Genomic DNA, 16,381 nt, shown 5'->3' on the forward strand with positions numbered 1-16,381 from the left:
GCGGCTTCTACTCTCTGCACCAGGAAGACGCATCGCGGTGACCGTTGTATTGTGCGACTAAGCTTCCGCTGAGGGCTTGACAACGAATCGTCACACTTTTCTTATCTGATCTGCGAGTCTCGCAGTTTACTAGAATTTCAATAACCTCTCTATACTATTTTTGCTCATTAAATGAGATGATATTGTGAGGCTAATTCAATATTGAGAGAAGAGAGAAACAAAAATAGGCAAGAATGAGCAAAAGTTTTCAAGAAAACAGCTATTAAACAAGCAAAAAGAAACACGTTCTCCTCATGTGGGACTCGAACCCACAACCTTCCGATTTCCTCGGCCAGGACCAGCCGTAAAAGTCGGACGCGCTAAACCGATTGCGCCAATGAGGACGGCAAGACACACATCCATCACGTGATGACCCTCGCTCTGTTCAGGTCTTCCATATTGGCTTACGCTCTCTGGACAGCTGGGGGGACGGGCCAGTAAACTTTAATTCGTCTCCTTCCGGAAACATCCTCTGTGTGAATCATAACACTGGATAGACACTGGAAGAGTGAGACAGATTGGGAACTGCATACAACATATAATAAAAGTCGTGGTTCAATGGAGCTTGCGGGAGGGTGCATATAGTCAAGATGAACTCCCCATAAGCTTGCAGCCTCCAGCATGTTCGTTCTGAGGATTATGCTACATTAGCACCGATCCGGCATGAGTCGAAAGGTGGTGGCAGGAATCGTTGCATTGACGATAGGCCGGTGTTGACCAACGCTGCCACGCTGCCCCAAGCTTCAGCTAGCATGTGAGGATTCTGAAAACGGTTGGTTACGATGTGCAGTGCACGTGCCTTGGCCATCCCCGGTGCCGCCAACTGGCACTGGTAACCAGTCAGTCTCCCAGCCTACCGATACCTATCGATCTTGACGTGATTAATCGTGCTCCGTCTCGCGGGCGACTTCCCGGCTCATCTGCATCTTGAGTAACCACTGTCAACGACTCTCCCACGACATCCCCCCCTCCGTTCGAGAAAATCATCGATTATTGCATTTCTAGGCGCTCTGAGAAAACGCTTGGCAACGCTGTGCGAAGCTCAAACCGCTTCTGCTTGACACTCGACCATTTGCATGGACCTTGGCCTCTGACGCAAGCTCCGTCGCCGCCGCACCACTTCGTCCTTGCAAGCACACGACGTGCTGGTTGAAGTTGACAGCAGAGAGCCGAGGTCCTTTCCCCACATCATCACCAAATACTTCCATCATGGCCCGGTCCTCGAGTCCTCCGATTCTTTCCCAGATCCTCAGCGCGAGGAGCTATATCGAACAGACAAGTGCGCTGCGGGCCCTCAAGAATGACATTGTTGGCCATGCGCAAAAGAAGGAGCAGTGGGCTCGGCGCGGCGTGCTGGAACCCATCGTCAAGATACTCAACGCTGCTCGGTCACCAGCCAAGGTGAATGGCAAGGACGGTGCCCCCCATGGCAGCCCGCGATCGATAGGTGAGGAGGAGACCGTAAGGTTCCAGGCTCTTCAGCTTCTGGCAAGCTTCGCCAATGGTGCGTTTCCATTCTGGCACGTTCGTCTTCTAATCGCATGCTGACTTCAATGTTTTCAGGAGGAACTGCGTTTGTCGAGCCAATCCTGGCTGCCGGTGCCCTACCTGCTTTGCTAGCGAACGTCTGCCCGGTTTCGAATGCTCCCTTGCTCGTTACCACGGCCCTCCGCGCGCTGCTCAATATCGTCGAGTCTTCTGCACTTGCAACACCCGACTCACCAGTGGATACACAGGCCTTGGCCGAGGCCGTCTTTGCGCCCGAACACATCGAGTCTTTGAATGCGATATTGTCAGGCGCGTCTAACACCGCGGCACAACAGACCCAAATCGCGTTGGTAGCGAACATAATCAGTAAGCTTTGTCGAGAGGAAAGGCATCAGCTTGCCCTGGCGAATTCTGATGTTCTCGACTCACTCGCAACAAGACTGGCGAGTATCGCTGTTGGTCAAGGGCATGTCATTCCATACGCTGAAGTATTTGGGCGAGTGGATCACACGTCTGATTTCTTCCCCGAACCGGAGCCTTCGACTTCCAACTTGGTACCTATCTTGGAGGCTTTAGCTACCATCATTTCGGACTCGCGTTTCAGGGCTTGTATGCTTTTATGCTCTCCGGCCATTATGGCTATTTTCCCGTCTCTGAAGTTCACCCCGTCCAAGGAGATTCGAGCTCCTTGGAACTCGCTCGAAATCAGCGGCCTCGGGTATGCGCGCCAGCAAAGTCTTAGTGCTATGGATTATCTCCTCCCTGCTATCCCAATACACCAGGGGCGACTCTATGGCTCTCAGCAGTCACATTTCCCCTCTCTGGGAGTTTCAGATGCCCGAGAGCGCGCCCGCTCTGCGGCGAGCAAGTACAGTTCAACTGCGTCAGTTTGGGAGGCTTCACGGTTTGAGCTTTTCGGCAACGAAGGCGAATCCGAGGAGGACCAGGAGACTCCACTCATCCCATGGCTCATTCTCTTGGTCAGGACACGTCAGAACGTGGAACGATTGATGGCCGCCAACCTTCTGACAACGCTCTTCAGATCCGGTTTTGGCAGCAAGCATCTAAGAGAAACCAGTCTTGGCCTCCTCGTGGTCCCTGTGCTTATGGACATGCTAGATCAACTTCAGGCATCGCCACCAGTGGTTAAGTCTCCTTTGGTTGACGCGGACACAGCTATGAAATGGACGATCCTGGAGCGAACACCGGCGATACTGGCTCGCATGATCACGGACAGCGAACACCTCCAGAAAGCGACCTATGATTGCGGCGCTGTCAAGTCCTTCAGCAAGCTTCTGAAAGATGCGTATGAGCCGATTCCACCGTCAGCATACGCTAAGTTATGGTCACCCCAGGCGGACACGGGCATGGAGTTGGAAAGTACCTATTCGTCGTTTGCTCTGGGGCCAGAAGGGCAACCTCCGCTCCTGGCGCACAAAGTAAGAATGCGTGAAAGCGCACTCAAGGCGATCGGGGCACTTGCGGCAGGCAAGGACGAGTATCGCAAAGCCTTTGTTGAACAGGACGTCGTAGCCCATATTGTTCAGTCCCTTTCACCGACACCTGGAAAGCCCTCAAATCCAAAGGACCGTTCGAAGAATAGCGAGCCAGATGGACTTGTACCCGACGCCTCTGCATCAGATCACAACTCTGGATACGGAAGCAATCCCCTGTCTGTGCTGGTTGCTGGCTGTCATGCAGTCAGAATGTTGTCGCGTTCCGTGAGTATCTTGAGGACTTCCCTGGTCGATTACGCAGTCGCCGTCCCCCTATACCGTTTCCTCAGGCACCCGAACGTGGACGTCCAAATTGCTGCAACCGCTGCGATTTGCAATTTGGTCACCGAAGTGAGTCCAATGAGAGAAGTAAGTTGCAAGCCGAGACATTTAAGAAAGTCGGTGTTAATGGTCGTTCTAGGTCCTGGCCGACAAGGGCGTAATGAAAATACTGTGTGAGCATGCACACTCGCTCAACGCTGCGTTACGACTCAATGCCCTATGGGCATTGAAGCACTTCGTCCATGCCGTTGATCCCGAGACCAAGAAGCAATGTCTAGAGGAGCTTGAATCCGGTTGGCTTGTGCAGCTCATCTGCGATGATACCGAGGACGATGCACTGTTCCTCGCGAGGTCAAAGATGGACAAGCAGAATGCTATAGACGTTGGCGACGACATGGATGGCGATGTGGAGATGGATCAGCCGGATTCATTATCTCGGTCTTGGTTGAGCTCCAGCATCCCACCACAAGACGTAGATGGGAAGCGACCCGCTAAGTTCCGGCAAACAGCAGCTAGGCTAGCAGCCTTGCGCGAGGCTGAACTCAACCCACTCAGAAAAGCACGGAATGACGATCTTGCCATCCAGGAGCAGGGGCTTGATTTCATCCGAAACCTGATCGGGGCGGCTGGTTCTGGCTCTAGCGCAGAGTCGGCGAACGAGACCACGGAGATGATTGACTACCTGTTCAGCGAGCTTGGGCAGGACAGGTTCTTCGACATACTGGCCAGAAAACTTCAGGCCAAGGTCCTCCATCCCACGTCGAGACGCTCGGGAGGATCTGCCGCGGGACGCGAGGCCCGGGTGCTCTACCCTCAGGCAAAGATCATCGAAGCAGTTGTATTTATTCTGGTTCATATGGCCGCGAGTATCCCAAAGCATCGGCAGCTGGTGATCGCCCAGACAGATCTACTCAAACTCCTTGCGAACCATTTTAACAGCAAGGACAAGGAGGTACGGGTGGCTCTCTGCCATCTGATCAGCAACCTGACATGGCAGGATGATGAGAGCGATGCGCGCGCATGCGCGCAGAGAGCGTATGAGCTGAAGAAGTTAGGTTTCCTTACCAAACTTGAGGGCTTAGAGGACGATTGTGAATTAGACGTGAGGGAAAGGGCTAAGAGCGCTGTTTGGCAAATGAAGCAGGTCAGCAGTTATTAGAAGTAGGAAAGGGTGTTGGATCGGCCGGTTCATATGAATGTACGATAGACTGTACATGGAGAGTTTTGCTACAGGGATACTGTATACGGTACAACGGTACATGATGAATGAAGCACAGGCATACTTCGGATTCTGCAAACATTCATCAGTCCATGGTCTAGGATAATTGGTACCTTTCATCAGTCACTCAGAGCACTGTAATGATATTATCTTCGACTACTAAGGAATGTGAACTTGTGTTGGTGTTGTGGTCAGACGTGCCAAAGGACATAAGCCTTACATCTTGTCGTTCGCTTGAGGGTGAGGTGGTTGCTACCAAGAGATTTCCTTCCCACGTACTGATATGGTCACAAAGACAGGGTAATGAAAGTTAGTATCCATGCCCCAGCCCTGCTGCGTATCTCGGAGTTTCTTCGTCATTTTGACGAGCTATCCAGACCTACATCAGAAAGTCTCAAGAGAATATTTCTCCGAGAGACGTTCGGTGCGGGTGAATTGAGTTCTTACTCATCTTACGGCGAGGTTACATCTTGCGGGGGATCTCGGCTGCTGTCTCACTCGGTAGCGGAGTTTCGGACGTCAACGCCTGTAGGTGAAAAAGTTCTCTGATCATTAACTCCCAGGCCACACGATGGCGAGATATACTTCGAGGACTCTTCGGTGACTGCCGAAAGACGTTCATTGAGCTTGTTAGCCGATGTGTGTTCTAACCATCGCTGTTAACTATTCAAGCTGTATCCAAGCTGTCACTGGTGACAAGATGCTATTCGACGACCGGTGTGCCGGAAGCCGCGGATGAGTTCATCTCCTCCATGTGATCTGATGATCACGAGAGGACACAGAGAAGAAAGCTCTGGAAAAGCCCTCCAACAACCCAGGAGAAGTATCGGTAGTGGGATTCGAGCCGTTGGGCGGGGGATCCACCAGAGGTTCAGTGGGCGGCGCTGCATGTGCAAGGGTCCAAACCGGGCCAACGATCGACGGCAGGGTCGTCGTTCGGGGCGCGCAGGGGTCTTGGTGGCATGACGTGAGGGTGTGGACCTCCCCATCACAGACAGGGATAGTTGCATGCGAACGAGGAGCGACTCATCGAGAAACCGCCTGCAGAATCTGTGGTGCGGCGCCCGCTGCGTCCCAACTACCTGCCGCCATGGCGCTTGGTGGTGTAGCTTCCCGTGTGCTACCCGGTTGCAAGAAACGAATAAGCGCGCGAGGCCGAGATGGTTTGGCTGGAAGGTACGCCGCGATACCTTCATCTGACAGGCTCTGTTGGGTTCGTTGATACCCCGCCATCATCTCGAAACTTTTACGTGTTGACTCGAGAGCTCTGAGCTCGAGGTCGCATGCTACAAGTCAATTGAACAATCAGCGTCCGGGTCGGAGGGGAAAGAGAGAGCATTGGTGGGTGGCAGTGGTGGGACGAGTTTCGTGAGGTGAGATGGTGGAAGGCAACGTCGACCCCCCATCACAGGATTCAACTTTGAAGCCTCGTCTCAGCCGGAGCACGATGGCCGGGGGGTAGACGCCGCTGGGTCACCGACCGAAGGCAATGGATGCTATGAGTCTAGAAAATGCACCCTTTAGTCATCGGACAAAGAGGACGTGGGCGAGTTCCGATAGTCCCGAACGTCCGCCGGCTGAGGCCGGCCGGGGATCCCGGAGCGGGTCATCCTTTGGATATCGAGAACCACGTGCGATTGGCATGCAGGTTGGCATCAAAACGATGTCATAGCTTCCTCTTGGAAATTCTTTTTCATTTGTCCTCTAGGATTATCAATCTTTCCAGTAGCAGCACCTCCCACCAATGCCGAACCACGCGGGAAATGATTGGGTCTCGGGAAGCGCCATTCTGCAGTTTTTCCCATTGCAAGGTTTCCTTCACTTTCCATTGTCACGAACATCAGGTCACTCCCGAGTCGCGACAAGGGTCGTGTCTCTTATCTTGGGTAGCAAATGGCGAGCGGTGCGTCTGTGCATTCACCTCCATAGGTCGGCATTTGGTTTCGTCTCCCACACTTCGAAGCAACATGACTACTGCGTACACGCTAGTCCTCCCGTTGGCTTCAAAACTCAAGTTACCAAGCAAGTAGTCCGAAGTCTGATTGACAACCCAAGGACCCCTACATGTCATGAGGATCACAAAGTGCGCCTGTGCTCGAGAGCCGGCGCGCCACATCTCTGCGACAACTACCGTTCAATACTAGATTCCGATCATGACCATGCTTTTCATCTAAGAACTGAGACCTTTGCTATGCCAGAGTGAGATGGAGTAACGATACAATTTGCCTAGCCTGACCCCTGTCAACACCATTCTCGGTGTCATGGTCAGGCACTCCCGCAGGTGAGTACCGGGATACCTCCGGCGCAAGCGGCTCTGGCGCTCACATAACCCCTTGTCACTTCTGGTCCGATCATCGACTCATCACACTTCCCCACGGCACCTTCACACATGGACACACTGGATTGGAACAACGTTAAACAAGCTACGACTCTGGTCCAGGGTTGCTCCCCGGCAGCCCTGGGAGCGGACCTCTCGTGGGAACGCACAATGGCCCACTTCGTCTTCTTCCCTCGTGCAGGACCGTTGCATCCAGACCCCGACCTTGGCTGACTTCAGTCAGAAGGTCTTCTGACTTTCTCAGATTTCTGACAGTAGCGGAACCTTCTATGGCTCACCTAGCTTCCGCCCGTCTCATCCGTCTAGGAGACCATGACCTGTGCGGCTCGCTCAGATCATTGGACGGGGGATCTTGCAGTTCGGCCTCGAATCGTAGGTCTCCTTTCGGGCGGGGGCAGACGTCGGCGGACTCGGAGTTTGACGTGACAGTCAACTTGCAGGAGTGATGTGTGCTTCATGTTCTGGAACCTCATGGTGACTTCAGTGTTTGTAGGACGGGAGAAGTTTTGCACGACGAAAAGTATAAGACCACTCCTCCTTTCCCTCCTGTCATACCTTGTTTTGGTTCATCACAATACCATCAAGCATCGCTAGGGACAATCTTATCCAGATCTTATAGCAACAAAAATCATTATTATCTCATCCCGTTGAATCCATACACTGTCTCCGACTACCACAAGTAGTCATGGGTGTTCTTCTGAAGCGAGTAAACGAGGCTCTCGACATCAATCCGCCGCCTGCGGTCGAGCAGCGCCTCAGTGTCAACGGCTCAAACTGGCTCTGGGCCTGCGTGGCCATCTACTCCTTCGTCTTCGTGAGTCGGCCTTCATCCATCTCAAAACCTCAACAACCCCCTAACATGTCCGCAGCTCGGCGTCTTCGCTCTATCCTTCAAGCCTAGAAGCGGTGAAAAGATCTTCCACTATCTCCTCAACATCGCCCTGCTCGTCGGTGCAATCACTTACTTCTCGAATGCCTCCGACCTGGGCTGGTCGCTCGTCTCGGATCGCCAAATCTTCTTCAACAAGTACATCAACTGGGTCGTCTCTTTCCCCATCGTCAACATTCTCCTCGGCCTTGTATCCAACTCTTCCTGGGCCACCATCGCCTGGCACGTCTTCCTCTCCTGGGTCTGGGTCATCAGCTACCTCGTTTCCGCCTACACGCCCTCCGTCTACAAGTGGGGCTTCTTCGTCTTCGGCACCATCGCCTACCTCGCCATGGCAGCCTCCACCTTCACCGAGGGCACCGTGGGCGCCAAGCGCGTCGGTACTACGGGCGACTACCTCATTCTCGCCGGCTACTTCAACCTCCTGTGGCTGCTCTACCCCATCGCCTTTGGTGTCTCCGAGGGCGGCAACAAGATTGGCGTCACCCCTCACTTCATCTTCTTCGGCATCTTGGACGTTTTCATGATCCCCTTCGGCTCCGCGCTCTTTCTCATGCTGTCCAGGAAGTGGGACTACAACGCCTTGAACCTCTACTTTACTCAGTACGGCCGCGTTCCTCAGGGAGGACACTTCCCTGAGAAGTCTGCCGCTGATAACCCGGCGGCACCTTCCGCTACGGCTGCTGTCTAAGTGGCATTTGGACTCTCCGATGTTAGGGCTTGTCGATGTCAAATGACGAGGATGAGCCCAGTCATATCAAAGAGTCGCCGACGCATGTGGCATCAAGTCGCCATGGACGACACAAATATTTCAACGCTTCGACGATACGGAGTCGAAAATGATGAAGTCCCACAAGAGGAAAGGAGCACACTCTTTTGACGCAGTAGTTGACTGTGCGGACGGGCGCATAGACTAGGCGGAGTTTCGTTTGGAAATACCCTCACTCGCTTGATTATATGAATGATTCCCATTTCATTTGAAGAGGTGGCAGGAGGGCGGGAGCACTTGAAGGAAAGACCCATTAATGTGTAATAAATTGGTTATGGTAGTCCCTCATATTGACAATGAATGTCGTGTTCACGTGGACTCTTTATAGCGATGTTTGTATTATGAAAGCATCTGGTGGGTTGTGGTCCTTTTGTCTATAATGCCGTCACCTTCCATGTTGTTGTCTTTGTATGATGGTGGTCTTTTATGGGTCGAAGCTTTCATTGTTTCTGATTGTTCAGTTCTCGTTGTTGCTGTATCGCAATCACACTTGAATGCGAACAATCCACAGCCAAGAGTCTCAGGAAGCCGAACTTTTGGCCATATCAAGGTGAATGGAGACCCAAGCAGCCCCCGGGACTTCCCAATTGCACTCTACGGTTGTTAAGCTCCCCCGAGTGAAATTGTAAATTTGGGATTTGATAGCAGTTCTTCCGATTCATGTTTCGAATGAAACTGTTGCCAAATTGACAAGTGACGACCCTTTGCCTTGTTTCATCAAAGGCCGGTGATTGTGTCCTCGCTGTCAAAGAACTTCAACTTTGAGGGTCACGGCCTGTACAAGATAAGCTTGAACAAAGGGGTAACATTGTCAGGTCGACTAGGGTAGCGAAGCCTCACCTCTTTCTGCCTCCAGAGACTCCAGAGACAGATCCTCTCCCTTGGACCTTTCTTTATGAGTTTTGCTAGTGGGGCAGTGTTATTTGGCTATCCGGGCAGTATCTATATACACGTATATAATCTGTAGTCTATATCTAGAGCGACTATCATATTTCCTATTCTCGCTTTCGTCGTCGTTATTATCTATCATCGTCGTCTGTTATTACTGTTATTGCTATCGTTATCTTTATTGTCGTCATTATCGTCATCGTTATTGTTATTGTTATTATTTTTGTTATCGTTATTACTCCTTCTATCGTTCTCTCTATAATCGGATCATAGGGGATACTGCCCGGATAGCTAGTGAACACTGCCCGACTAGCAAAACTCTTCGTTATATAGGAGATCCCTCGCATCAGTTAACATCAACCGTCATCCAGAACAACTCATTTAGCCTACTGGTCACTACAAAGAGTCATCATGCGCGGCTACTGCCCTATCCGAACCGCCCGCCCGAGATATCCCTCTGGGGAACTTGACCAGGATCAAATCAGCACGTATCTCCATGACCTGCGAGATAACATTCACGCCAAACAGGTCGTACTCGACAGCATTCGTAATGTGACGCGGTACAGCCAGGGCGATGCTCAGAAGCTGGCCGCCTTCATCACGCAACTCAAAAACAGCAGCGTCGACGAGGCCATCGTCCGACGATTCGAACTAGAGCTGGAGAAGATGGAAATATTTGTCTACGTAAGTTACGGCCTGAGTCATTCGGGTCCAATTGCTGATGATATTGATAGCAGCTGTTCTTTGAAGGAACCACGGCCCTGGTGCATCAAAATTCACTCACCGAGGGGCAGGCCTGTGAGTGTGCTAGGAAGGGTAAGTGTGTAGGATATACTCCCGTTTCTAGGTCTCGTCTTCCGTATAGGGTTGAGACGAAACAAGCTATGCTTTTTTGGAGACTTTTTGGCTAACAGGATTCAGTTGCTCGACTTCAGTCGCAGAATGTTCAGCCTTTAGATAACAGCGAGTCTGATCAGACCTCAGCGCCCAACCCCGACGACCATCGAGAGCTTTAGATGGAAATTTTCAAACGGGCACTTGTTCAATACCTAAAAGACTCTCAAAGGAGTCATTGCAAACAAGTTTTCAATCAGAATTACAGCGCTATTGGCCGGTCTGCAGTATCTTCTCTTATCAACCAGAGTGTGTGCCTGGCCAGTAATTGCAAGAAATGAGACTACCATCCAAGTGTGAGATCCTGTTCATCATCAATGGCCGGAAGATACAACTGAGCGTTCGTTCGGTTGAAATCAGCCTCATTGGGGGCAGATACCATGGAGTCCTGGCTCGATATTCAAGAACAAAACTACGTGAGTGGTCCGATGAGCCGAACATCTCACACTCATTCGAAGTTATATGAACAAGATTCCCATGTCGTAAACATGCTCCCAAATGAAGATAATATGTAAGATATCGGTCCCCGAAGTCACGAGGAATGAACTGTATCTAGTGGCTTCATCACTTTGACTACCTCTAGTGTCCTTAAGCCCTGAATTGCGTGAATTACAATGTCATGAGGCACCACACATGAGACTTGAGACTGACTTGTATTCTCTTCTGCGTGCCTTTGGCAAGTACGCCCTGCTGCTGATCTACGGTCCTTACCGTCACACCTTGGAGTCACACCTTGGAGTCGACACTCGGCTTCGGCAATGTCAACGCACTTCATGAAATGGAGACTGTCTGTCCTCTGAACGTCACAAGATGCCCCAAGAGCGCCAAATAACAAGCCTTCCTGACACAGGGAGATATTGGGTAGAACCAGCCTACGGAGCCGAAAAGCAATAAAACCTCTACAGTCCCGACTTCATTGAACGAGCGCATTGACGAAACGCACACGGAAGAAGCAACTATATGGTAGCGGAACTCCGCGAGAGAGCAAATCACACCATCCCCCTTTATCAGAGAAACAATCAATGATCGGCAATGAGGATATACCAAGCCAACACCCAGAAACCCAAACGCCGGACACCTGTCCATATCCCGTTGCTGCCCGCCGTCAGAATCAACGGGAACGTCAAACTCCCCGAGGACCCGCCTCTCGAAGCAAGACATGCAGTAGCGAGAAGCAGCTAGAAGCAAACACCGAGGTGGCCCAAACATCACCAAGACATGCGTCACTTTCACGAAAAAGAAAAATCCAATACATGACCTTGCTGCAGTCACAAATCGAGATGCTGCAATGCTCGTACGAAAGGCATTCTGTCTCTATTTTCTAACCGATGAACCCGGGGACAGCTTCTCAAAACCGCAACCTGGTCGTTGGCGGCAAGCCTCATTCTCGTCCTCCTTCAATCCTTCAATCCTCACCACGTGGCCAATATGTCTCCGGGTCTAAGATTGGTTTTCAGCCCCTAGATCCTTCTTCTTATCTTCCGCGAGCTGCAGGGAGGAATGCTCGTAAGTTATTCCTGGGCACATGACCGTCGCGCCACGCGCTGAGTTATACTGCAGTATCAAAAGACGAACGGACCATGGCGCATGCCGCATCGCACACATACAGGACAAGTACTGCTGGCTCACGTCTAGCAGCAGAAACCCCAAGAAAAGAAAACGAGACTTTGCGCGTTCCTGTCTCGGCGAACTCTTTTTCGTTTTCTGGTTCTCGGCGGCAAGTCTAGTCGAGGACACACATACCGGCGTACAGCGTACAGATACTGCAACACAGATTACGGGAATAAGGTACAGAGTTTCCCTCAAGATAGAGGATCGAGAAAAAGACAATTTAGAGCCCGCAGCCGCAGACCCGGAGCAGAACTGCAGATAGAGAGTGAGAGAGTAAGAGAGTCTCATGTGTTGGCACAGTACAGGATTTCATGCAGTGTCGCCGACAATACACACAACACACACACACACACACACACACACACACACACACACACACACACACACAGCGAGAAGGCTGGAAGAGAAACCCCCTGGATCCCTCTTTCGAAAGCCATGAACGAGTAATTGCGACAAGTTCGTTTGGTGTCACCGGGCGGGCTAAAACTTGGAGAAACGCGACGGGTGTCTGGGATGAGATGTCTTTTTTACAAAGAGGGCCGTTTTACGTTTTGAATGTTGGGATGGGGGTAAATAGGTTGAGACGGGGGAGACACACACACAAACACCCGACCCAACCCACTCACCCACACGCCTTCGCTCTTCGCGTCAACCGATTTCTGTTACTGGCGCGAACCAGAGAACCCTGACGAGAGGAGAACGGTTTGTAAGCAAGTAGCATCTTGGGGGAAAGGGAGGCATTTGTGAAAGATCACGTCACACGGTGCCGAGAGGAGAAAAATAAAGGCTGGCAGAGGTGGTTGAGGAAGCCCTCCGGCACCAGCAGGTATCACGGCGATCTCGAACGTCTAGAATAACGAGGATAGGGAACCATGATGCCATTCTGGCTCTGGACATGGACCGTCTTTGCCCTCTCGTGGAACCATTGCCCGCGCCTGCTACTACCCGGCAAAAACGAATGATACTAAGACAACAGGAAGGCGTGAACCCTCGCCCCCTCCCTCTCCCCGGCTTCGGCATTTGAAGGCGTATGGTGGTGTTGTGTGCAGCGCGCCCGAATTAGGCCCGCAGGAGGGAAAAGCTGGAGGGCATATGTCATTGATGGTGTCTTGTCTTGACAGAGGTATGTATGTGCGCCGGGCATGTTTCTGGTTTCTCTGCACCAAGCTTCGGATCCTTGTTTGTGTGTATGCGTCTGTGGATGACCCAGTGAGGAGGGCGCCGGCGAGGATAGCTGAGCTGAGAATCCCTTTGGGGGGCCATGGAGGTTTCATGAGGCTTGGTGGGTTGAGGCACGACTGGGCAATCGTGGGATGAGAAGGCCCGGCTCTGCTCGGGGAACCCTTGTTTAAAGGCACGGGTTCGTGCAGCTTCTCTTTCTCGACATGGCGTTGCATGCCTGTGCCTTTGACGGCGGAGGGCAAAGGTCAAGCCATCCCTTCCCATGTAGGGGCGGCGGTACGTGTGTCTCGACGTCTGCGCCCCCGTTGATTCTCGGCGTGGAGATGTCAAGAAATGCTTCAGCCTCAACCGTTGTAGAAAGACGAGAAACGAGACGGGGCCTGTGTGTGTGTATGTGTGTGTGAGAAAGATAGAGCAACAGAGATGGAAGGCTGCAAGTGCAAGCGCTGTTGCGTGCGCATGGAGGCTCCCAGCCTGCATGGCTGACGATAAACACGTGCAGGACGCAGGTAGAGATCCGGTGTGGTTGATGACGGCAGGCATCACATCTCACCTAGCCCATTGTTCTACCTGTTTGCCCTTTCTGCGTAGGAGCTCTCCGACCGGGGTGGGTTTTCCTCATGCCGTGCGACCGGCGACCAAACGTCTTGAAGCTTCGATAAGGCAGGACGGCCAACGCACGCCGCGACATGGTATAGAGGAATACGAGATGGTTGGATGGGAATGGGTGATCTGGGACATGTCGTCCAACGGTAGACCGCAGTAGACGCGACCAACCAAGGAATCAACCAACCAACCAACCAACCAACCGTACAGTCACCCACTCAGCCAGTTCACAGCCTCACCACCACCAGTGAATTCGGCAGCAGCTTCCTTACCCTTTACGCTTCCATTATGTGTCGCGTTACATGGCAGCAGCGGCAGTCCACTGGCGAGTTAGAGCAGCCGATTGGGGCGGTAAGAGGGAATGGTAAATCGAGATGATGTGGCTGACATGCGAGATGGCTTTCGATTGTGGTATGTTCCTGGCGGATTTCGAAAGTGTTCCCAGCTGGCAGACTTGACATTTGCCCTTTAACGGCGAATTCCTCTCCCCTTGCGTGCCGTGTCTCACAGAGTGAAGGCTGATTGCTACTTTGCCCACCGTACGTTGCAGCGCTATTGAGAGAAAGAACCTGGACCAGGCTCGATGTGGGCAAACGCGACAATCACGCGTGGTGAAAAGGTTCCCCGTGGCCTTCTGGATGAGTTTGTGATCACGGTCGATCACTGGTATCTTGTCGAATTGCGGGCGTCGGTGGCTCACTGTGCCATAAGCAGAACCGAAGTTTGCGGGTGAATTATTTACAGGCAGACAGGCAAACATTGCCAAGCACAAGCATGGGCTCTTGCCGCCTGTGCCGCAGGAGTGCGTGATGAAAAGGAGAAAGTGTGTGTGTGTCTCGATAGGCGTTTTTCCATGCCGGCGGCTTGGGTATCTGTACGGTAAAGGGTGAACCTTTCCGTCGGATTTGATATTTGGCGCAGTCAGTCATCTCGCAACGGGGAGAGGTGCGGATCTCTAGCTTCGCGTGGCGTCCCTGTCCATTCCTCTTTGACAGGTTTGGTTGCTAATGAATCGGACCGTGGGTGTTTGGGGGATGAAGCAAGAAGTGTACGGATTTGCCTCGCTTGGACGGTTAATGATCCCTCTCCTGCATGGTTAGTTCTCACTTCACTCTGGATCTTGGGTATTGGAGACCCCTCATCAGGACCGTTGCGTTAGCAAAGGCATCGGACGATATCATGATGGTTCGAGAGGATGAATAAGAAGGCGCCTCTTTAACATATTCATAGACACGTCGTCCATTAGAGTTTGATTTTTGGGGCGGCCGTGATGGGCACCGGATGCGTCAGTGAGGAGGCAAGGTGGAATCAGATCATGAGGTGGATTCACGTTTTGCTCGCTTAAGCAAAATGCGGGTCGAGGTTGCTTCTAGAGTGGGTTCGTGAAGGAGGATGGGTTGCAAGGCAGGAAGCAGGGGGGATGCAGGTACAGTGTCGATACTGTTAGCCGGCAGGCACTGGCAAGGGCCGCAACGCAAGGCTCTCTGGTCTGAACGAGAGGCTGATTGGGCGGGTAGACGAACGTGCGAGGACAGGGCAGGTTCTGGCAGGTGGGGGCAGTTGGAGGTGGGGACTGCCCGAGCAATCCCGTCGGGTGTCAAGGTTACAGGTCCGGGGCAGTGTGAATGCGGCTTCCTCATCTCTCCTCCCCCTCAAGGGCCAATGGGGACAAAAGGCGAAGGCGCGAAGTCCCAGGCGGGAGGTCGTGCTCCTTTGGAGTAACCCACCTTACATAAGGTAATGTGGACCCGCCTTTTGGTGGTTTCCATCTCAGGGCAGCAGTTCACTTCCTGTTCCGCGTCGGTTGGTTTGGGACGCTCAGGCCGCCGGGTGAGCGACGATTCCCGTAGCGCATCCGTTCCGTCTTTATGTCTCCAGTTCCCAGAATTCGCACCGCTCCACCGCTCCACTGTCTACCTACCCATTCATTGCCAACTGGGGCATTTCGGTGACAAAACCCCCCAAATTCAGGGAGTTTGCAGCTCCCTCGACAGGGCAAGGCACCCAGGCCCATGGCAAGGCCCTTGACCACTGCTTCCTCGCTGGGCCGCTGGGCCGCTTGCCCGCTGCGCTGCCCGCTGGCGTTGCCTGTGTTGGGACTTGGGACGGTTCTCCTTCACGTTGGGTGCAAGTGAGTGGGGAGGCTGACGGAGAAGGCACTGCTTTGGGGGTCACTTTTACTGTGATAGGCGGACAAGGCCACGCTCAAACGTCAGCACCACACCTGCGACAGGCCCGGGCTGCCAATACCTTACCTTAGCATGTCATCACCTCCCCCGTCCCTTTGAGATGGCAGTTACCCGATGCTATGGATTGCATAACGAATCCAAGACACCTCCTCACACACTCTGACCACTCACCTCGTCCCATTTTCTCACTCAGCACACCCGGAGCTGCGGTCCTGGAGTCTGTCTGGACGCAGTAGTCAGGCTCCTCTGAGTCTCCCCTCCTCGACGTGGACAAAGCGCCGCCGTTCATCCATGTCTGCGGTACCGTACCGTACGCATGCTGGAAGTGGCAAACACACCCAGACTCGGGATCTGATGCCAGCTGCTTTCATCTCACTCAGATCCCGACGAGACGTTTCCCTCACAATCCTCGCTAGCTCCCTCCCGCCGCCTGCCCTTCCCTGCCTCCACGCCCAAAGCACGAGGCTGCCAACAATACTGCGTGCCTTGCG

The 16,381-nt window shown here is 52.7% G+C and overlaps 3 protein-coding genes across 3 annotated transcripts; all 3 read left to right on the plus strand.

The window, feature by feature from the left end:
* Nucleotides 1-1,140: 1,140 nt before the first annotated feature.
* Nucleotides 1,141-4,464, plus strand: GCG54_00003461 (uncharacterized protein; the record flags this gene model as incomplete). The annotated part of the gene is made up of 3 exons (XM_045403534.1): nt 1,141-1,543; nt 1,603-3,392; nt 3,445-4,464. Coding segments are annotated over 3 exons (3,213 nt in total), but the record flags the coding sequence as incomplete, so codon positions are not given.
* Nucleotides 4,465-7,544: 3,080 nt separating this feature from the next.
* GCG54_00003462 (uncharacterized protein) lies at nt 7,545-8,442 on the plus strand (the record flags this gene model as incomplete). The annotated part of the gene is made up of 2 exons (XM_045403535.1): nt 7,545-7,676; nt 7,732-8,442. Coding segments are annotated over 2 exons (843 nt in total), but the record flags the coding sequence as incomplete, so codon positions are not given.
* A 1,377-nt stretch (nt 8,443-9,819) lies between these two features.
* GCG54_00003463 (uncharacterized protein) lies at nt 9,820-12,175 on the plus strand (the record flags this gene model as incomplete). Its single annotated transcript, XM_045403536.1, has 3 exons — nt 9,820-10,092; nt 10,143-10,224; nt 12,138-12,175. 3 exons carry the CDS (start codon nt 9,820-9,822, stop codon nt 12,173-12,175), a joined length of 393 nt encoding a protein of 130 aa, XP_045259724.1.
* Between the last annotated feature and the right edge of the window lie 4,206 nt (nt 12,176-16,381).

Source organism: Colletotrichum gloeosporioides (genome assembly GCF_011800055.1).
Source record: "Colletotrichum gloeosporioides strain Lc1 chromosome Unknown consensus_74, whole genome shotgun sequence".
Lineage (NCBI taxonomy): Eukaryota > Fungi > Ascomycota > Sordariomycetes > Glomerellales > Glomerellaceae > Colletotrichum > Colletotrichum gloeosporioides.